At 36.0% G+C, this 22,507-nt stretch overlaps 1 protein-coding gene across 1 annotated transcript in view; it reads left to right on the top strand.

Moving 5' to 3' along the window:
* Nucleotides 1–22,069, top strand: part of CDH17 (cadherin 17) — a 44,705-nt gene extending 22,636 nt beyond the window's left edge. Inside the window, exons 10-17 of the mRNA XM_006906814.1 lie at nt 3,133–3,209; nt 5,079–5,270; nt 8,659–8,903; nt 12,014–12,144; nt 14,378–14,617; nt 18,713–18,829; nt 18,966–19,079; nt 21,972–22,069. Coding sequence (XP_006906876.1) covers nt 3,133–3,209; nt 5,079–5,270; nt 8,659–8,903; nt 12,014–12,144; nt 14,378–14,617; nt 18,713–18,829; nt 18,966–19,079; nt 21,972–22,069 — 1,214 coding nt within the window. The remainder of the gene's footprint in view (nt 1–3,132; nt 3,210–5,078; nt 5,271–8,658; nt 8,904–12,013; nt 12,145–14,377; nt 14,618–18,712; nt 18,830–18,965; nt 19,080–21,971) is intronic.
* Nucleotides 22,070–22,507: the final 438 nt, after the last annotated feature.

The following is a 22,507-nucleotide window of genomic DNA, read 5'->3' as shown; positions in this document are numbered from 1 at the left end:
CCTGATGGCCCAGAGGAGGTTTGTACAGAGAAGGGAGCCAGTGTGCAGGTCCTAGGACACCACCCTCTGCCCCTACTACCAATCTTCTGTCATTCTTGTTGTTTACAAATGTTTTGGGACTGGCTTCAGCTTTAATCAACATGCACTTATTTATACTTTGATTATTATTAGGTTACATGCCTGGCCTCAGGTACCAGGCATTGAGCATGATCTACGGTGTAAGACTGCCTGAGTATAGTCTTTAGGGCCCCAGAAGGAAATAGATGACCCTCCTCAAAAGGAGTAACAAAGTTTTAAGAAGGGATTATTCATGAGGGTTGTGGGCAAGATGAAGGGAAACCAACAAGAGGTATGAAGCACAATGAATGGCCCTTCCTACCATAAGATGTGAAGAGTTGAGGGAAGGGAGCATTATCTGAAGTAGCAAGTCCTGTGCCTGTGTCTATAGACAAGGCTGCTGGCAGTGTGGAACTATACCAGACCTCTCTCCTCCTGCTCTTCCTCACATCTCCTGCCAGTGCTACCACTGGCAGAACTCACCTATTACCCAGAGGGACCAGAGTGCTCAATGATGAAGTTTATAAGGTAGGCCTCCTAGACACAATACAGAGTAGAGGGTGGGAAGTGGATGGAGAGGAGAAAGGGAGCACAAAGATTTGAGTTATGCTCCATCACTAGTTAGTTGTGTGACCTTGGTCAGGTTACCTAACATCCCTATCCCTTGGCTTCCTCATTTGTGAACTAAATGACAATGATAACAGTACCTACTTCATCAAGACAGTATGAAGGTGAAATAATACAGGTAAAGCACTCAATACAGTGCCTGGTACCTAGAGAATGCTAACAATTTGTATTATTTCGAGAACCTCAGTTCTTTTTTTTAATTTTAATTTTTCAATTATAGTTGACATTTAATATTATATTAGTTTCAGGTATACAGCATAGTGGTTAGACATTTATATATGATTTACAAAGTGCTCCTCCCCAATTAGTCTAGTACTCACCTGGTACTATACATAGTTATTAAAATATTATTGACTATATTCCCTATGCTTTACACACCAACGACTATTTTGTAACTACCAATTTGTACTTTTTAATCCATTTACCTTTTTCATTTATTCCCCAGCCCCCCTAATCTATCAGTTTGTTCCCTGTATTTATGAGTCTCTTTCTGTTTTGTTTGTTTTGTTTTTTTAGATTCTACATATAAGTGAGATCATATGGTATTTGTCTTTCTCTGTCTGACTTATTTCACTTAGGTCCATCCATGTTGTTGCTAATGGGAGGATTGCAATGTGTTTTATGGCCAAGTACTTTTTATGGCTGACTAATATTCCATTGTATAAATGTACCATAACTTCTTTATCCAATCCTCTATTGATGAGCACTTAGGTTGCTTCCATATCTTGGCTATTGTAAATAATACTGCAGTAAATGCAGGGGTGCATCTATCTTTTTGAATTAGTGTTTTGGATTTCTTTGAATAAATACCCAGAAGAGGGATTGCTGGGTCATAAGGTAGTTCTAGTTTTAATTTTGGAGGAACCCCCAAACTGTTTTCCATAGTGACTACACCAACTTACAGTCTCACCAACAGTGTACGAGGGTTTGCTTTTCTCCACATCCTCACCAACACTTGTCATTTGTTGATTTATTGATGATAGCCATTCTAACAGAATAGAGCCAAGAAATAAGCACACACCTATATGGTCAATTAATCTAGGGCAAAGGAGGTAAGAATTATAATGGGATAAAGAAAGTCTATTCAATAAAAGATGTTTGGAAAACTGGACAGATATATGCAAAAAAAAAAAGAAAAAAGAAAAAAAAAAGAAACTGGACCACTTCATTACACCATATATGAGAATAAACTAAAAATGAATTAAAGACTTAAATGTAATATCTGAAACCATTAAACTCCTAGAAAAAAACATAGGCAGTAAACTGTCTGACATTGCTCTTAATAATATTTTTTCTGATATATCTCCTCAGGCAACGGATACAAAAGGAAAAAGTAAAAAATGGGACTACATCAAATAAAAAGCTTTTGCACAGCAAAAGAAACTGTAACAAAATGAAAAGAAAACCTACTGAATGAGAGAAGATATGTCAATTATATGTCTGATAAGGGGTTAATATCCAAAATTTATAAAGAACTCATACAACTCAACACCAAAACAAAACAAAACAAAACAATACAATTGAAAAATGGGCAGAGGACCTGAATAGATATTTCTCCAAAGAGGGCATACAGATGGCCAATAGGTATATGAGAAGATACTCAGTGTCACTAATTACCAGAGAAATGCAAATTAAAACATCAGTGAGATATCACCTCTTAGAACCCAGATTCTTAATCTTTATGTATAGTACATCGTGGTTATTAGAATAATGGTGACCCAAACAAAGAACCTGTCATGTTGTTTCTTATTCTGGATATTTCCCTGAGCTCTCCATTCTCGCCCACACCCCATGTTCATCTTAAAACTAGGTTGAATCTGCTGTCTCTGAGTAGGACTTTGGATTGTCAAACCCATCCCTTAAAGCCTGTGTCATTTCCCCAGGGTTCCATGAGCCACCTCTTCCCCACTTTTGCCTCCAGCAGACTGGGCAATAAAGCCTTTTGAAGGGGACTAATTGTACCACTCTCTTCTTCACTTGAAGGGGAGGAAATAGGCACCCCAAACCTTCCCTCCATAGGGAGCAGAGGAGATGCTGGGATGTTCAGAGAAGAAAAAAGCCACCTGGGATGCTCAGGGAAGGCTTTCTGAAATAATAGTTTCACACTGGGCTTTGAAGGCTATTTAAGTTTCTCTAGTTAGAAAAAAGAGATTGCTTCACAGAAAAGGAGCAGTCTTGCTCAAAAACGAACCTTACTCCAGAAGGGGAAGGTGGTGGGCTATAGGAAGCCCAGGGAAACTGTATTCAGGACTTCTTTCGGCCTCCCCATGGTGACCTGCTTGTAGGTACAAGTGGGGAACAGAGGACACCGTTTCCATATAAATTGCAGATCAATGGCAAAATTGTGACTATGGCTGTCACTTCACTGGCCAATATTTTCTTGCAGGTATCTAATTTTAATGCATAATTTTTCAGTGAAAATTTTTGTGACGTGACTTTGATTTTCAGATTTCAAGACCCTCTGTCATGTGCAAGTCAACGTTATTGATATAAATGATCAGATTCCTGTCTTTGAAAAATCAGATGTGAGTAGTTGTCATCTGTTGTTTTTTCTTTACTTTGTTCATATTACTTGCCCCTGACTCTGGAATAAAGACACAGACAGTAGTTAGGAAAAATGCCAGACTTCACAGGTAGCCTTAGTCAATGCACTGGTAACAAATGCAGACACCTTTTTCAGTGGAAATCTTCAAGGAACTGTTGTAGTATCTGGGAACATCTGTTTATAAACTGCCAACTGTTCATTTATTCTAAGGGCTGCTTAAAAACTGCAACCACAATCTTTGTCAAATTGAAAGGAGTTTAATGGATACTTGCAGTTTGTCATTATATATTTTGTGTGTAATAGGACAATAAATAGATTACTGGTAGGTCTCAAATAAGCATTTTTAGTAAACTCATTTTGCAATAATTGGGTAAGAGAAGAAAAAACTAATCTCTGGCTTAAGCCAAAGTAAAATGTGTTCAAGACATTTGCAAAAATTAGGAACATGGGCAGAAAAAGCAGGAGAAAAAAGATCAGTTGAGGACATCAAGAAAAATGTTTACTTATTGTTGATGAAGGCTTTAAACTAGGGGCAGTTTTACCACTACTCCTTGGAAGGGGTGTCTCCATTTATTTATTCTGGAGCAGAGAGAAGCCCGTTTGACTAGATTGTTATGTCATGTTAGAAGTCAGTTATGAGACAGAGCTCTGTAAGGATGTTCACAAATCAAAATAAGGACAAGGCTATGACAAAGAAGAGAAGATGATTTATGAGAGGTTTTGGGGTGATAAGAGGTATGAGTGACTGAATGTAACTTGTGTAACAGGCACTGAGGCTAAACAAACATGAGGCAGAACCATTTTCTTCTCAGCCTCCATGATCCCATCTTTGTGTTGTGATTTCCTTGCATTACATCTAGACAGTGGTTTTAGATTGAGCATGAGAATCCTGCTTTGGAAGTCTCAGAGCTTGGAAATGCAAACTGGGCTCTAGAAAGTGAGTCTGCTGCTTTCACTGCTGTGGTCCTCTCCTGGACTCTGGCTGTTTTCATCTTTAAAATTGTGATTTCCAGAGAGATGATCTGGGAGATTTTCAGTGGGGAGAGTGGAGGATGGGATACAGTCTAGGCCAGTGATTAAGAGTGCAGGCTTTGAAGTTGGACAAATATGGGTTTGAATCTCAATTCTATATGATCTTGAGTAGGTTTTACCTCTCCAGTTCTTTGTTCCTCTGTTAAATCGAGAAGATAATATAACTACTTAGTAGGGCTTGTTGCTTATCTTTATTGAGTACATACTGTGTACCAGGCACTCAGAAGCTTTACACGCATTATCTTTCTATCCTCACAGAATACATGAGTAGTTCTATTTTTATTACCACCATTAGACAGATGAAGAAACTGAGACTTAAAGACATTAGGTAACTTGCTTTAAGTCACCCAGCTAATAAGTGACAAGCCTAGAATTCATACCCAGGCCATTTGGCTATAAAGTTCAGGCTCTCAACTACTACTTCTTGGTTGATTATGGATTTATTAAAATAATGTATGTAAAGTACCTGCCACATTGTAAGTACTCAATACATAGTGTCAATTTATATCATCACTAGTATAATAATTACAATAATTATTATTGGATGTGGGAGGGAGGGTCTCTTTTAGAATCCTAAAATATCTAGTAGCTCTCTGAGATGTTGTATTTCTTGGTACAGTGGATATCAGTCTATGAGTGTGACTGATGTCAAAATCAACTGCAAAATATTCATCAATAAGAAGAGCAGGCTTGGTAAGTATTGATGCAAACTCTGACTTGTGTCCATTCTGAAACCAAAGAGACAAGTTAGCTCTTGGCAATTATGCTGGATGACAATGCACATTCTCATCATTTCCTTCCCCTGTTTCCTTCTTAGTATGGAAACCTAACTCTCTCTGAAGACGCAGTTGTTGGGTCTGTCATCTTAACCATCCAGGCCACTGATGATGATGAGCCATTTACTGGGAGTTCTAAAATCCTGTATCGTATTATACAGGGAGACAATGAAGGGCGACTAGGGATTGAGACAGATCCCCAAACCAATGCTGGATATGTCATGATTAAAAAGGTAAATAGCCTTTTAATGGAATTTGGTTTTTCTGTTGATTAATTTACTTATGACCATGCTGAAGGTTTGCAGTATATTATTTTTTGTGCTGAAGGCTACAAAAAAGAAAAAAAGAAAAACAAAGACTCTGGAGGAAAGTTTTGAACTACAATAAAGGAAAGCTGAAGTACAGGCTTTTGAAGACAAAATAAAATAATTTCATAGGCAATGGAAGCACCAGGAGAAGAGTGCTAGTGGTGAAACAAGCCCAAGAACAGTGTCAGAATCCTGATCCCATTATCTACCATCTACTCTGCTTCCAACAGAAGGCCTCACTGGGTTTTACCAGTGAGGTTTGTGTGTGGACCAACTCAAATCATTAGCATTTTGTGTCAGTCTGACATTTCCATTACAACTGACGTTTCCATTCATGCTGTCTACGTGGAGAAAAAGAACTATAGAAAGAAATGATAAAGGAATGGGCATTTTTCAGAGTTTGCAGTGGGTATTGCAGACAGCATATCTCCCATCCTCCCCAAGGATCAGAGCTCTCTTAAGGGTCTATGAGAAGTTTGAGGCCTGTCCATTCCAGTACGAATGATTCTCACGTCAACATTTTTTCATGGTGGCTTGTTGGGAAACAAGTTGATTTGACCATTTGTGGTTAATGGGCACCTTTAGGGAGATGTTGGTAACCCTGATTATTAGTGGTAGATTAGAACTTCAAGTATCCTCCTACACAACCTTGAGGCAGTATATTACAATGGAGCGAGCCTCTGACCAAAATCTTTGTCATATCCTTATTTTGTTTGTGGCTGCTTTCCAAGTGTCTAGAATATTGCCTGGCACATAGTAGAGATTTAATAAATACTGATTGACTAAATAAATTATTGACTTTTGTCCCATACACAATTGTTAACAAGCAAGCACAGAAAAGAGTCATCTAACTTGTGCTTTAGGCCTGTGAAGTCCTAGCTCTGTGTCCCTCAGACACTGTGATAACAGAACTCTAGGGAAAGGATTCATCTGACTGTTCATAGAAAGGTGATTCTAAGCAGAACAGGACAGGAGTCCTGGAACCCAGAAAGGAATAAGCTGCTGGACTAGCCAGATACTTACACTCTTGTTCATGTGATGACCTAGTGATATACTATATTTTTAACCAAACTGCATGTCTTGAATACCACTAATATCACAATATCTCTTTGTAAGATCACTTTGCCAGTTAACAAACTTTCTAGTGCTGCTTTATATAGTGCTAGCTCAAGGCCTGTAGTAGCTGCCTCTGGAGAGGGATCTCTGAGTAAGATCTTTCAAATACTAAGCAACAACCACCCCTGAGGTATGGATTCTTCATTAGGTTACACCAAATGTTAGCCAATTGCCCCTAGGATGTGTGTATTTACTACGAAAGATGTGTGTATTTATATTGTTTTTAGTGTTTTAAATAAATTAGACTTATAATATGGTTTCTTGTGTATGACTTAGGCTTACTTTTAATTCCCTATTCATTAAGCTATCAGGGGAATACTGTTGCTTCTAAATTATCATGTTAATCATTTAAGTGTTTAAACTAAGGTATGCTTTTAAATTGTAGTAAAAAAAATAATATAAAATTTACAGTATTGTTAACTATATGTACATTGTTGCATAGCAGATCTCCAGAACTCTTTCATCTTGCATGAATAAAAACTCTACGCCCTTTGAATAAACAACTCTCCATTTTATCCTCCCTCCAGCTCCTGGCAACCACCATTCTACTTTCTGTTTCTATGCTTTTGACTGCTCTATGAACCTTAAGTGGAGTCACACAATATTTGTTCTTCTGTGACTAGCTTATTTCAATTAGCATAATGTCCTCAAGGTTTTCCTGTGTTGTAGGATATGACAAGATTTCTTTTTTTTTTTTTTTAGGCTACACAAGTTTCTATTGTATGTATACGTCACATTTTCTTTACCCTTTCTTGTGTCAGTGGACATTTTGGTTGCAATTGTGAATAATGCTGCAATAAACATGAGAGTAAAAATATTGTTTTCAATTCTTTTGCATAAACACACAGAAAAAGGATTGCTGGATCATAGAGTAGTTCTAGTTTTAATTTTCTGAGAAACCCCCATGCTGTTTTCCATGTCTGTTGCACCATTTTTCATTCCCACCAACAGTACACAAGGGTTTCAATTTCTCTACCAATACTTGTTATTTCTTTCTTTTAAAAAAAATTATAATGGTCATCCTAACAGGTGTGGGGTTTTTTTTTTGCATTTCTCTGACGATTAGTGATGTTGAGCATCTTTTAATATACTTGTAGGCTTGTTGTTTGTCTTCTTTGGAAAAAATAAATTTATATTCAAGTCTTTTGCTCATTTTAAAATCAGGTTATTTATTTTTTGCCATTAAATTGTAGGAATATCTTATATACTTTGGGTATTAGCCCCTTATCAGATATGTGATTTGCAAATTTTTTTCCCCCATTCCTACGTTGCCTTTTCATGCTGCTGATTCTTTTCTTTATTGTGCAGAAACTTTTTAGTTTGATATAGTCTCACTGGTATATTTTTGCTTTTGTTGCCTATGCGTTGGTCTCATGGCTATAAACCAAGTCTCTTAATCACAATTCTGTCAGCAACTGCTCATCTGAATTACAAATGTGTAATTTGTAAAATTCACCAAGAAGCCCATACCCCACAAAGGTAGCCCATTTCACTTTATGAAGCACTTCTGCAGATGCTCTCCTTTGCTTTTCACATTGATTCTGAGGAATAAGGAATAGGTCCCACTCTATGGATGAGGTTCAGGCCCACAGCAAGATATGGTCAGGTACCCCAGTGATGGCAGAGCTGAAAACTTGACTCCAGGCTCTTGCTTCTCTCAGGAAATTATTTCTGTTGAGGCTTGGTGATGTCCTTACTAGCTCTATAACCTTGACCAAATGATGTAACCTCTCAGGCTTCAGTTTTCTGATCTATAAAAATGGGTGAAATAATAGCAACTTCTTCATAAGGATGTTGGAAGAGTAAATGTGAAAATATGTATATCGCTCTTAACATAGCACCCAACAGATGATAAACTTAAATGTTCAGCATTATCTTAATTCTGACCTTTATTTTTGAGAGAATCAATAAATTTCTGTTTAATGAACTATTCCAGGGTTAAATAAATTTCAGGAGTGCTGCATTTTTTTCCTCTTCTAGGAGAGTCAAAAGCATATTAGCATGTTAAAAGCTCTGGTAAATCCTGCAGCACAGACTTTTTCATGGTTCTATTACTATTCTGGAAAGTAGGTTTTTGTTGACACTGAATTGAGAACTGTTGCTTTGTAAAAGAGTTTTTTAAAGGAGTCTAGGGAATAAATCTTTTAAGGGAGCTGTCATCCCCAAATTAATTGTATCTCTTTTTTGCCTTACACAGCCTCTTGATTTTGAAACAGCATTCATTCACAACATTTTGTTCCATGCGGAAAATCCTGAGCCTCTGGTGCCTGGTGTAGAGTATGATGCCAGATCTTTTGCCACGTTCAGTCTTTTTGTAACAAATGTGGATGAAGCACCCCAATTTTCCCAACAAGTATTCCAAGCAAAAGTCAGTGAAGGTGTGGCTGTAGGCACAAAAGTGGGCAACGTGACTGCCAAAGATCCGGAAGGTCTGGATATAAGGTAGAAGAGAGAGGGCTGGGCAGGCCTGGCTGTGCAGTGACCAAGGCCTGTGGGGAGGAGGAAGGGCTGGGAGGGGCAGAGGAGCTGGCTTGACTCCAGGGTTCTCCTCTAAGAGAGCAGCCAGTGGTCTGAAACTCAATGCCAGTACACATGGTGAACTTGACCTTGATTCTTGCAGGCAGCAGTTCCTTGGTTCTTGACGGTAGAGGTGGAAGATGGTGATGGAAGGGTGGTGTGGGTAGAGGGTGGGGAGATTCAGGCTCAGGCAAGTTGTAAGCATGTTAGATTCCATTCTGGCCCACTCACTACAGGTTCTACTGAGAGCTGATGAATTCAGGAGATGGGATCTAGAGACCTCCTTGTGTCTGAAACAGTCCCAGGCAGGGGCTGGGGTTTGGAGAAGAGTTCCAGCCCAACTCTAAGGCAGACTGGAGTTCTAAACAGAGAATGAAGCAAAAGCCCAACTGGGCAGACTCGGCAGGGATAAGGGAATCTTCTGAATGTAGAGTATATAGGTAGGTCCCTTGGTATTCCAGAGAGTAGGTCTGGGGCAACAAGACTCATTCCAGGGCCCACCCCTGGGGAGGCTCATGCTCAGGCTGAGGTGATTAAACAAAATGTATTAATATTTCCACTTTAGCAATTCTCAATCATTTTTCTTCCAGTACAATAGGACCAACACAGATTTTTCTTAAAAAGTACAATGATAATTAATTTGCCCCAAATATATACATATATGTATATATATATATACACATACATACATGTATATATCTATATCTGTCAATATTTCTAACCTCTGTAGAATCACATAGTTAATGAGCACATAGTAAGACTTGAACCCACATCTTTTGCGTCTATTGTATAACATTAGCCCTACTGTCTAAGGCATGGCAACTATTTCAGCATGATTTAAAACAATGTATGTGGTTAGGAATGGTAATTCCTTAAGTTTCTCTAAACATTTGAGGGGAATCTTGCCTCCAATGAGCTGTCATTTAGGTACTTGGAATCAGTGCTAAGACCTTTTTCTGATTGTTAAAGAGTAAAGTTCTTACCTACTGTTTAACTCTTTTTGTTTACTTCTCTAGTTTTATAAAGACAAACATAAGAGAGGAAAAACCATGGGAGACTTACTGTGTGGTTTAGTGTAGATATGCTACATTAGAGCCACCAATTATGATGGGGCACAAATGTTTATAATTTTATAACCATTTATGTTTAATAAATGTTTCTTCCTCCTTTGCGACAATGCTATTAAAAATAGCATTTGACTTGTCATTAGTCAAAGATAAGTGAATAAAAATTTGAGTTATGAGTGAAGAAAACAAAGGCATTTAAGAGAATTTCTCAGATAGATCAAAGAAAAGATATATATATACACTATTAAGTTGAGATTGAGAAGATGAGGAAGAAGTCTGAAAAGGGAAGTGCCCTGTAAGAGAAGTCCAAATGAAGAAAGCGCTTTAAGAATGAGGAACAATTAGTAGTTCAGATGCTAGTAATACATTAGTTAAAAATGGAGATGATTCCAAAGTTTTTGGCCTGAGTAAGTTAATTGTTCTCTTTCTCTCAGCTTTGTAAACTTATAATCCATCAGCAACCAATGGATCCTAATCTAATTCACCAGCAAATATTAGAGATGTTTTTCATTGAAATACATCCAGAATACAAGTGCTTATCACCACTTCTGCCATGGTTCAGGCTACATCTCTTTTCTGGATTCATCCTTGCCCCTGTGCCACTCTTCCACCTCACCCTAAATCTATTCGCCACAGAGTGGTCCTTTAAAAAAGCAAATCAGATCATATGACTCCTCTGAAAATCCTCTGAAGGGTTCTCATCTCACTCAGGATGAAATTCTGATTACACAGAATTTCTTGTTCATCACCTGTACACATGCCTAATATAGCACTTGGCATATAGAATATACTAACATTGGGAAAAATTAATTTGATGAATTAATACATCATAACTTTTTAATCATCACCTTCTTCCTGCACATGTATGTTGTTTTCAGTATTTATTATATAAAATATTTTGACTATATGTATACCTGTGATTCTCCTGTAACTTCTATTAAATTGTTTTTGTGTGGGGAAAATTTCCGGAGGTGAAATTCTTTGGCCTAAAGATATGGACATCCTTATGACTATGATGTGTTGTTTCAAAAAAGGCCTTTTCAATTGTTTTTTCATGTGGTTCTAGTCTTGTCTCTCGCAAATTCATCTTTCACACACCTGCCAATGAGTTCCACTGAAAACACAAAACTGACTAGGGCACCTTCCTGCTTAATATCATTCCATGGCTGCTAACTTCTTCTCATGATTTGGCTCTTTCCAGTCTCTGGGACTTCATCGTTCCCATTCACTGCTTCCCATTTATTCCCAACACTGCTGGAAAGTCTGACTCCCCTACACCTGCAAGCTCATCCTCAGCCTCTCAGCCTTAGCTTATGCATCTCCTGCTTGAAGCCACCTCCTTTTTCTGACCTTAGTTAAATTAACATCTACTCTTTCAGGAAGACTGCTCTTATTTCTGTGAACTTTTCTGGGATTCCATGAGGCCCCTTCCATGGTATTCACCACATTTTATTGAAATTATCATTTCTGTATCAGACTCCTCCATGGGCCTAAGAGCCCCCTTTTGCAATCTCCTCTCTTGGTCCACTGCCTGATATTTGTTGAGCACTCAATAGATGTTTGTTGCATGAGAGAATTCACTGAGCCACCAGCAACCTCAGAATATCCATTCATTCACACAACGGTTGTTCAAGTTTTCTTAGAGGGGTGGGTTGCTAATAAGTTTTAAAAGATATTTCCAGGTTGTTTTCATTGAAATTCTTTGATTGCCAGAAAAGTTTAACTTTTTCCCCTAGAGTTTGTGACTATACTTTTTCTAATAAAACAAGTACAGCTACCACTCTGTAAAGATAGTCCTCCTTTTGAAGATAGATGTTATGCAAATAAAACATTAATAATACTAAATAATGATCTTTTATGCTGTAAATAATATGCAAGGGATAGTGCTGATATAGTGATGCATAAACTATCTTCACATTTTCATGCAGAATAATGTGGGCTTTCTTTTGTTCTTTTCACCTTATGAAGTTATTCACTGAGAGGTGACACGAGAGGTTGGCTTAAAATTGACCCTGTCACTGGAGAGATATTTAGTGTGGCTCCGCTGGACAGGGAAGCTGAAAGTCTGTATCGGGTACAAGTGGTGGCAACTGAAGTAGGTGAGCAAAAAAAAGTAACATAAATTATTAGGGGATACATCAATAGAAATGGAAGAGAGGGGAAGGTGAGTGGGAAGGTTCACTGGGTCAAATCTTATAGTGGAAGAACAAGAGGGTACAGGAGTGGAAGAAAGTGCTTCTTTGTTTTGTTCAAGATGAGAACCACACGTTCCCCAAGCAGGGCTCCTGCAGGCAAGGTTGCACCTGCAAGCTGGCTCGGCTTCGTGGATACTGCTCACTCTGTGGTTTCCTATAGGGACTGCAGCTCTAGGAAGGTTCCTGTGTGCCCACCAAACTACTGCCTTCTCCAAAATGGTTGGAGGTTTCTCCTGAGAGCAGGGTCAAACTACTGCCCTGCTCACCTAGACCATTACTTGCTCCTTCGGTCTTAAATTGTAGCACCTCAGGTTTTGTCTTTCTTGAAACAAAATGTTATATGCAATGTTCTCGATTTTGATATGTGCCAGAATTGCCTGGGGAGCTTATTCAGTATGGACCCTAGTTACTCCTGGAGTTTCTGATTTACGGGTTTGGGTGGCCCTGGATATCTGTTTTGATGAAATAGAGTGAACTTTGAAAAGGAAAGACAATATTTAGATAAGCCAAGAATGTTTGAATTGTCCTGATGTAATCTTTACAACTCATTTAATTCAGTTGTGGTGATTTATATTACCCACTGGTTCTGAGTGTGGAGTTCCAGGGACTTTAAAAAATTAAAATAAAAATAAACTCACAGAAATAGTAAGGATGGTTCTTGTCATTTAAACCGAATTCTCCAACTTAGAATAGGAATTCCATTGATCTTATCCTGATTAGAGCCTCTAGTTAGATAGTAAATATATCTGCCTGGTTTACCAAAAAATGAGAATTGAACAAATTATGACTAAAGAAATAGAGTTTTAGACTAAAAATAAACTTTTAAAATGTGAGGCCGAGTTGAGAGCTGGAATAGGGAACATTCCAATAGATGAGAATCATAAAAATGTTCCCTGCTTGTGAAAAGATTAATAAAAACAAAAATACTGTAGTCAGGTGAAACCAATGAGGGTAGAAATGAGGAAATGTGTGTTGAATTTGCAACGAACATATGAGTGGACAGGTTAGCCAAAGTGGGTGAGGCCCTGACTCTCTTTCTTGATTGCTTCTAGTTAAGCACATTCCACTATCACATTGTATACATTTAACTATTGATTTAAAAGCTCCCGATTAATCAGGAGGAATGTTCTGGCTGGGCCTTCATGCTGTGCATTCCACTGCAATATACTGTGGAGGTCAACACTTCACTTTGGATGTGTCCTAAGGGCCTCTCACATTTAGTTGTTTCATAAACCAAAACCAGAGTTCAGAACCCTGCTCCATTTGCAGTTGTTAACCCTGAAATTATGCAAATAGGTAAAATGACCTCAGGAGCACAGTGGCTTTTCCTACTTTGGTTAAGTGTTGTCAGGAACATAGAAGACAGTTGAAAAGAAAAGCAAGAAAACAGGGTTTACTAGAATTGAAGCCGGTAGGAGGCAGAAATTGCAAAAATAGTATCTGTGATAGAGGTCAGAGAGAAAGAGAGTAGACAGCATTCATGTTGCACTAACAGCCCTATTTTAAGCACTCAGTGTAAAAATTTACTCCTCATACAACACTATGGGGTAGGTATAATTATTGACTTTATTTTATGGATGAGAAAACCAAGGCACCGAACAGTTAAGTAGCTTGCTCACCACTGTGCCATAGTAAAGAACTATTCTGTAGCCTTTTGCTATTTTCTAAGAACACTACATGTGGGATCCTCACAAAGCCAATTGTTTTACGACTGAAGAAATTAAGCTTAGAAAACTTAATGAAAATGCCTCAGTATTGAGGAGCAATTTAGGGTGTAGGTTCTAAGGTCAGACCTCCTGGGTCAGAAGCCTCTCTTGTTGTGTGACCTTGGGCAAGTCACACTTCTCTCATCCTCATCTGTAAAAGTAAATCAAAGTTTATTTGAAGTGATGTATAGAAAATATTAGCACATAAACCTTAATTGTTATTATTATTATTATCATCGTCATAATTATTAAGACTTTTTAACCAGGAAATTAAACCAGGTCTGATTATAAAATTTTGTTATCTTCCTACTACCTCAGTATATTCAGCTACTTAAATTATAATTTTTTTTTAAAAAAAAAAAGAAAATTTCCTTTCTTATTAAGAGGAAATGAGAGAGTTGATACCATGTTTCAATCACTTAATTCCTTAGGTGGATCCTCCATGAGCTCCACAGCGAATTTCCACCTGACTCTTACTGATGTGAATGACAATCCCCCAAAGCTAGTTAAGGAGTACACAGGCTTATTCTTCTGCTATCCCCTCAGAAAACCTGGAAGTGTCATTTTCGAGGCCACCGATGATGATCAGCAGTCATTTCGAGGTCTCCAATTTACATTTTCCCTTAGCAGTGAAAGCTTACAAAAAGACTGGGAAGTTTCCAAAATCAATGGTAAGTTGTCAAAAGTACATCAAAAAAATGGATGTATGGTGAAATTAGTTTTTATTAGCCTAGGTGTGCTTGCAGCATTCAAAACAAGGCTTTCTTCCATGCTCCAGGAAGGCAGTTCATGCTCTGGGAACTTGCAGAGGGAAGTTCTCCATAGAGGAAAAAGCCCTCGGCTTTGAAAAAAGGAAAGATTGTTAACATACAGCATCCCCCTCAGCTGAACAATATGAGTAGCAATTGCAAAATTTCCAATGGCAGCCAAGAAGCAAATATCATAATGCTTTTTAAAAACAGCTCTATAGAAGTATAATTGACATACAATAAATAGCACATATTTGTTAAAATTTATATGTGTATACACTATTGAAGCCATCAACACAATCAATATAAGAATATTTTCACCACCATCAAAATTTTTTATGTTTTGTTGCAATTCCTATTTTCAGCTCACCCTGCCCTTACCCTATAAGGTAACCACTGATCTGCTTTCTGTGTGCTACAGGTTAGTTTGCATTTTCAAGAATTTTATCAAAACAAAATAATAGAATACACACTTTTTTTTGTCTGGCTAATTTCACTTAGCATACTTATTTTGGGTTTTATCCATGTTGTTGTGTGTATCAATTCTTCATCTCTTTTTATGGTGGAGTAGCATTCCATTATATGACTATATCACAATTTGCTATCCATTCACTTATTTATTGTCATTTAGGTTGCTTCCAAGTTTTGCTATTACATATAAAGCTGCTGTGAACATTCACTGAACAAATATTTTGTTTGAGCATATGCTTTCATTTTCTTCGTTAAATATATAGAAGTAGAATGGCTGGATCATATGTTAGTTTATGGTTAAATTTTTAGAAAATGGTTAAATTTTTAAGAAAATGTCAAATCGCTTTCCAGATCATTTGTAACATTTTACATTCTCACCAGCATATGAAAATTCTAGTTGCTCAACATTTTCCTCAATACTCACTATGCTCAGTCTTTTCAATTTTAGCCATTCCTGTGGGTATGTAGTAGTATTTCATAATGATTTTAATTTATAGTTCTCTAGTAAGTAAAGGTGTTGAGAATCTTTACATGTGCTCATTTTCCATTCATATATCTTTTTTGGTGAAGTGTCTAGTCAAATATTGTGCCATTTAAAAAAAATTGCCTCTTTGGCTTGTATTGTTGAGTCATAAGTATTCTTTGTATAGTCTTGATACAAGTTCACTGTCAGATACATGTTTATAAATATTTTCTCCTAGTCTGTGGCTTGAATTTTCATTTTGTAACAGTCTTTTGAAGAGCAAATTAAAAAATTTTCATGATATCTGACTTACGTTTTTCTTACATAATTTGTGACTTTTTTGTGTGTGATGTTTAAGAAATTTTGGCCAAACTCATGGTCACTTAAAATTTTCCACTTTTTTCCCCAAGTGTTTTATAGTTTTAGCTTTGCATTTAGTTTTATGATATATTTCAAGTTAATTTGTGTATATGGTGCATGGTAAAGGTCAAGGTTCATTATTTTAAAGATGGCTATCTATTGAACATTGCTGATTGAAAATATACTTTTCATATTGAATTGTCTTGGCAGCTTTGTCAAAAATCAACTGACCACATATATATGGATCATTTCTGGATTTTCTTTTACTTTTTATTGATCTCTTTGCCTAACTTTATACCAATACTACACTGTTTTGATTACCGTAGCTCTATAATAAGACTTGAAATCAAGTAGTATAATTTTTTCCAACTTCATTCTATTTCAAGATTATTTCACCTATTGTAGGTCTTTTGCATTTCTACATATATTTTAAAATTTAGCTTATCCATTTGTAGCAAAAAAAAAAAAAAGCCTATGGAGATAGTAATTGGGATTGTATCAATCTATAGCTGAATCTGGGGGAGAATTGACATCTTAACAAAATAGAGTCTTCTAACCCATGAACATGATATTTCCATTTATTTAGGACTTCCTTAATTTCTCTGAGCAATGTGTTTTAATTTTAAGTGTATAGTTCTTGTAAAATTTTCCCTAAGCATTTTATATTTTTGATGGTATTTTAAGTGGTATTTAAAATTTTTTAGTTTTTATGTAATATAGGAATATAATTGATTTTTATGTATTGATTGTGTATCCTATAACATTGATGACCTCATTATTAGTTCTCTCTCTTTTTAGATTCCATAAATTTCATACATAGACAATCATGTTTGTGAGTAATAATAATTTTATTTCCTTTCCAATATGAATGCCTTTTATTTCTTCATCTTGCTTTATTACTGGCTAAAACCTTCAGTACAATGTTTAATGAAGGATGTGAGAGCAGAAATAACTTGGCTTATTCTTGATCTCAAGGAGAAAGCATTCATCTTTCATCATTAGGTGTACAGTTCTCTATAAATACCCTTTACCATATTGAGGACTTTATTTTCTATTCCTAACTTGCTGAGAGGTTTATTTGCTTTTTTAAAAATAAAAATGAGTGCTAAAATTTTCAAGAGCTTTTTCTGCATCTATTTAGATGATTATGTGGTTGATTTGTTTTGTTTTGTTTTGTTTTTTTGTCTGTTAATTGGTGAATTATATCAATTAACTTCTAGATCTTAAACTAGTCTTCTGTTCCTGAGAGAAAGCCTACTTGGTTGTGAAATATTACCATTTTTTTATTGTTAGATTTAATATGATAAAAATTAAGAATTTTTTCACCTATATCCATGAAGCATATCAGTCTATATTTTTCTGTTCTCACAGTGCCTTTGTCTGGTTTTGATGTAAGTCAGAGTAATACTGGCCTAATAGGATGAGTTAGGAAGTATGCTACTTCTTCAGTTACCTGGAAGAGTTTTGCAAAATTGCTTTTTATTTCTTCCTTAAAGTTTGATAGAATTCACCAGTGAAGCCATCTGGACCTGGGATTTTCTTTCTAGGAAATTTTTTCTACATATACAACTTCTTTAATAGATACAGGGCTATTCAAGTTATGGATTCCTTTTCAGTTGAGCTATTAGCTTGTATCTTTCATATAATTTGTCTATTTCATTTAATTTGTCTAATTTATTGGCACAAGTTATATATAATATTATTTTATTATTCTTTTAATATCTGCAGAATATATAGTGATATAATCTCATTCTGATATTGAAAATTATGTATCTTTTTTTCCCCCGATCAGTCTGCTAGAGGTTATTAATTTTGTTGATATTCTCAAAGAGAATTTTGGTTTCATGGATTTTTCTTTACTGTGTTTTTGTTTTGCATTTCATTGCTCAGATATTTATTATTTCTTTTATTCTTCTTATGCTATAAGAATTTTTTCTTTGTTAACATAGGCATTTGATGTAAATTTATCTCTTAGTGTCACGTTAACTTCATTCCACAAAGTTAGATGTATTGTGTTTTCATTTTCACTCAGTTCAAAATACTTTCTAATTTTCCTTTAGGTTTCTTTTGTGACCTATGGATTATTTAGAAGTGTATTTTTTAGTTTCCAAATATTTTAGTATTTCCTATATCTTTCTGGTTACTGATTTCTAATTTAATTCCATAGTGACCAGAAAACATTTGACTGGAAATCTTTTCAATTTATTGAGATTTTTTTTTCAGTACTTTAAAGATATTTCTCCACTGTGTTCTGGATTATATTGCTTCTTTTTTGTTCTCTTGAATGTAATGTGTCTTTTTTCCTCTGGATGCTTTTAAGATTTTCTCTGAGATTTGCTGATCTTCTTGGATTGAGGATTTAGTTTTTGTTAAATTTGGGAAAAATTTAGCAATTATTTCTTTAAATTATTTTTCTAATTCAGTGTTCATGGCAATTTTATAGGACATAACTATTGTTAATAATGATAATTGACTGTATTCAGTATTCATTTTTACAGAGAAATCAGGAATTGAGAACTTAAAGAATGCTTTAACCCTTTTTGACATTATGGAAGGAAGGTACATGGTGATATTTTAGGAAAGTTTAGGTAGTTTAACTCATACTTATACCTAACCATTTCCCAGTTAATCTTAGTATATGATATAAAGATGAGCTTTAACCCTGCAAATCCAGGGGTCTGAAGTTGTGTTCCATGTCATTCATTTTACTCCTTTTCTGTCAGGAACTCATGCCAGACTTTCCACCAAGCACACAGGCTTTGAGGAGAGAGTTTATAATATCCCAGTTCACATCAATGATGGTGGTCGGCCACCCATGGAAGGGACTGTTTTTTTACCAGGTAGGTATTTTGCTGTAGGCAACTTGGGATAATGTCTATCACCATGGGTAGTTTGAAAGAATTCTAGTCTTTGATATGGAGTTCTGCAAATGTTCGCTTAAAAATTTATCCTACCAAATACTGTTTTGCTTTTCAGTTACTTTCTGCACTTGTGTGGAAGAACGGTGCTTCCAGCCAGCAGGGCGCCAGCCTGGGATGCCCACTGTGGGCATGACAGTTGGCATACTCCTGGCTACGTTTTTGGTCATTGGTGAGTATAATATCTCAGATTCAAGGATTTCTGTGCTGGTCTTCAGAAACATAAGTTCACCTAAGTTCTGCTTCATGGACTGGTCTAGTGGCTGTTCAAATAGTAAATGAGGCAATAACCAAGAATATAGATTACCTGGTTGGGAAATCCTGCTTTAGTACCACCCTCTACCCATCATTGCCTTGTTGGTTAGTTTGAGAAATATACAGAGCTTTAAAGCATAAATGGTTGTATTTTATGCCTAGTTACTGAGCATACATGATAAAAGAGAAAGAAATGCAATAGCTGTGACTTTGCTATCTATCAGGCAGGCACTGTGCTTGGTATGGGGAATAATAATGGGAAAGACATAACAAAACCTATACTCACAGAGCTTATGATCTAGTCCATCATTTTTGGAATAGGTACAAGTTAGCCTTCCAGAGATGTTGACATACCTGAAATGTTGCAGAACGTTTCTCTGTACATTTCCATGACTGTGGACCATAAATCTTTATTGCTTCCAAATAATTCCACTGCATTAAAGGCCTCATTTGCCTTAGTCTTTGGCCTGGCTAGATAGCAGAGTCCCCAATCTAGCTGTCTGCTTTTTTATGAGCAATTCAGTGCCTCAAATGTGTGCTTACCCTCATTCAACCTTTGTTCTCACCACAAGTTAAGTATTGGAAATAGATACTTCATCAATTCATGTGTATTGGAGTGTAGGTGTTTACATAGTTTAATATCTTTTCTTTTTTAAAAGAAGGGCTGGGATTATTCTAAGTATTCTTAATTATTCTCTCAGCATCTGTCTTTTCTGCAATGACCCAATCTGTCACATTGGACACTGATTCACAGCACTAACAGAGTTCTCATTTCCTATACTCTTTCATCCAAAATCCTCATTATTATGATATGGCAGGGCCTTCATCACATGGCTATTACCCATCCTAATATGTGCATGGTGACCATCATTTCCCTCTGATGACCAGAGTCTGGTGCACACCTTTTTGAGGTTCCATTACTTACCAAACTCTTTTCTACCACTATGCCTTTTTTTATTCTATTTGACTTCCCATCTTAAGGGATTTTTGAGCTTGTATACCAAATAGCAGCTTTCTAGTATGACCATTCAATCCCATAATTTTATTGAAAGTTAAAGATTGGATGAATTTGCAGATATAGATAGAAGTCATAGGATCTTATAGTTTTAATCATTACTTTTTGCAAAATAGGGTTGGGATTATTGCAAGATTCTTTTAAAAATAACAATAGAATAAAGACCATGCAATATCCTTTATTTTATTTATCTTTTTTTAAAGTTTGGTTCACATACAATATTATGTGAGTTTCATGTGTATGATATAGTTATTCAACATTTATGTACCTTACAAAGTGATCACTGTGATAAATCAATTAACCATCTGCACCATGAAAAATTATTACAATACTATTTATTATATTCCCGGTGCTGTACATTACATCCCTGTGACTTATTTTACAGTTGTAAGTTCATACCTCTTATTCTTCTTCACCTTTTTTGCTCTTCTACCCATTCCTCTACCTTTTGGCAACCATTAGTTTGTTCTCTATATCTGTGAGACTGTTTCTATCTTGTTTGTTCACTTTTTTTGTTTGTTTATTAGATTCCACATGTAAGTGACATCACACCGTATTTGTCCTTCTCTGGCTGACTTATTTCACTTAGTATAATACAGTCTAGGTCCATTCATATTGTCACAAATGGCAAGATTTCATTTTTTTTAATGGCTAAGTAATATTCCATTGTGTATGTGTGTTGTGTGTATACCTATATATATCTATATATCAGTAGCTCTATCTATATATTTCTGTCTGTCTGCCTGTCTGTCTGTCTCTCTTTCTCTCATCTATCTGTCTATTACATCTTTTCTTTCCATTCATTTATTGATACACACCTTTGTTGCTTCCATATCTTAGTTATTATGAATGCTTCAATGAATATAGGAGTACATACAACTTTTTGAATTCATGTTTTTGTCTTCTTTGGATAGATACCCAGAAGTAGAAATTTTTAGCTTTTTTGATGAAACTCCTTACTGTTTTCTACAGTGCCTGCACTAGTTTACAATTCTACCAACAGTGCATGAGTATTCCCTTTCCACCACATCCTTTCCAACACATGTTATTTGTTGTCTTTTTGATAATAACCTATATGATGTGTGAAGTGATATCTAATTATGGTTTTGATTTGCATTTCTCTGATGATTAGTGATGTGAACTTACTGCCAGGTCAATTTCCTTAAAACAGCTCCCTCTTCCATATTGGTCTCTGATTTTTAACACACATTTAGTGCTAAAATGTACAATGTAATTTCTAGGAGTTTAAAGATAGGAGAAATATGAAAGGTTAGGTAGTCTACTCAAACTGGAGTCATGAGGAAAGCACCCCCAACATGTGATATTTTGACTGGAGACAGTGAAAGTAGGCTTTGGGTAGGTGAACAGATCTTTGAACAGCTTTCTGGTTGTTTGATTGGACTATTTTTTCTAGAGAAGGAGAAGGACTAGAATCAACATTTACTGAGCATGTACAAAGTTTGGAAATCGTCAGATGCTTACACACTTAGTTTTCAGAGTAGTGCAGGTATTAAGTTCTATATTCCTTGATAGAGACCCAGCGATAGCCACTAGCTTAGATATGACTTAGGACTTAGTACATACTTACTGACAATAAGATAAGTGATAAACTTACTTATCTAAGAAAACCAATGCCTAGAATCTCTTATTCACCAGGACAACGAAACTTTATTGTACCACAAACTAAAACGAAGTTGTATGAGTCATTTTTTCCTACCAAGATACTACTTTATAAATGAATGTGACAGTATATTTTAAGATCCCATCTGTTTGACCCTGAGTTTTCTCTTTCAGGTATAATTTTAGCAGCTGTGTTTATCCAAATGAAGAATAAAGACAAAGATAATGTCAAAAGTGCTCAGGCCTCTGAAGTCAAACCCCTGAGAAACTGAATTTGAAAGGAATGTGAGTTTATATACCAAGTTCTATTTCAGTAATACAACCATTTATCCCACAATTCTGCTTTCCGCCAACATGTGCACTAAAATTTTTTACCTTCTTGTCCTTTAATATTTTGTAACTTTTAGATATTTTATGTGCTATGGACATTAGAGATACTTTCATTTTCGCATAACACTTTCCCCCTCTACAAAAGCCTTAGCTACTTATCCCAACACAAAACTTATGTGTTTTTCCCTTTTAGGGAAATATGAGATGATGAAATAGTTTATTCATTTTTTCTTTGTCAAGAAAATTTATTAGTTGTCTACCACAGAACTTCTTGGATTCCATTTATGCTTTTTATGTTTCCATCCTGTGTCCCCTTCCTCATGTTTTCTTTGGTATTTCACTAATTTAAAAACATTTGTTGGAAAAAAGAACAAAGTGAA

This window comes from Pteropus alecto, unplaced genomic scaffold, assembly GCF_000325575.1.
Source record: "Pteropus alecto unplaced genomic scaffold, ASM32557v1 scaffold51, whole genome shotgun sequence".
Classification (NCBI taxonomy): domain Eukaryota; kingdom Metazoa; phylum Chordata; class Mammalia; order Chiroptera; family Pteropodidae; genus Pteropus; species Pteropus alecto.
This window is presented reverse-complemented; position numbering and strand designations above follow the sequence as displayed.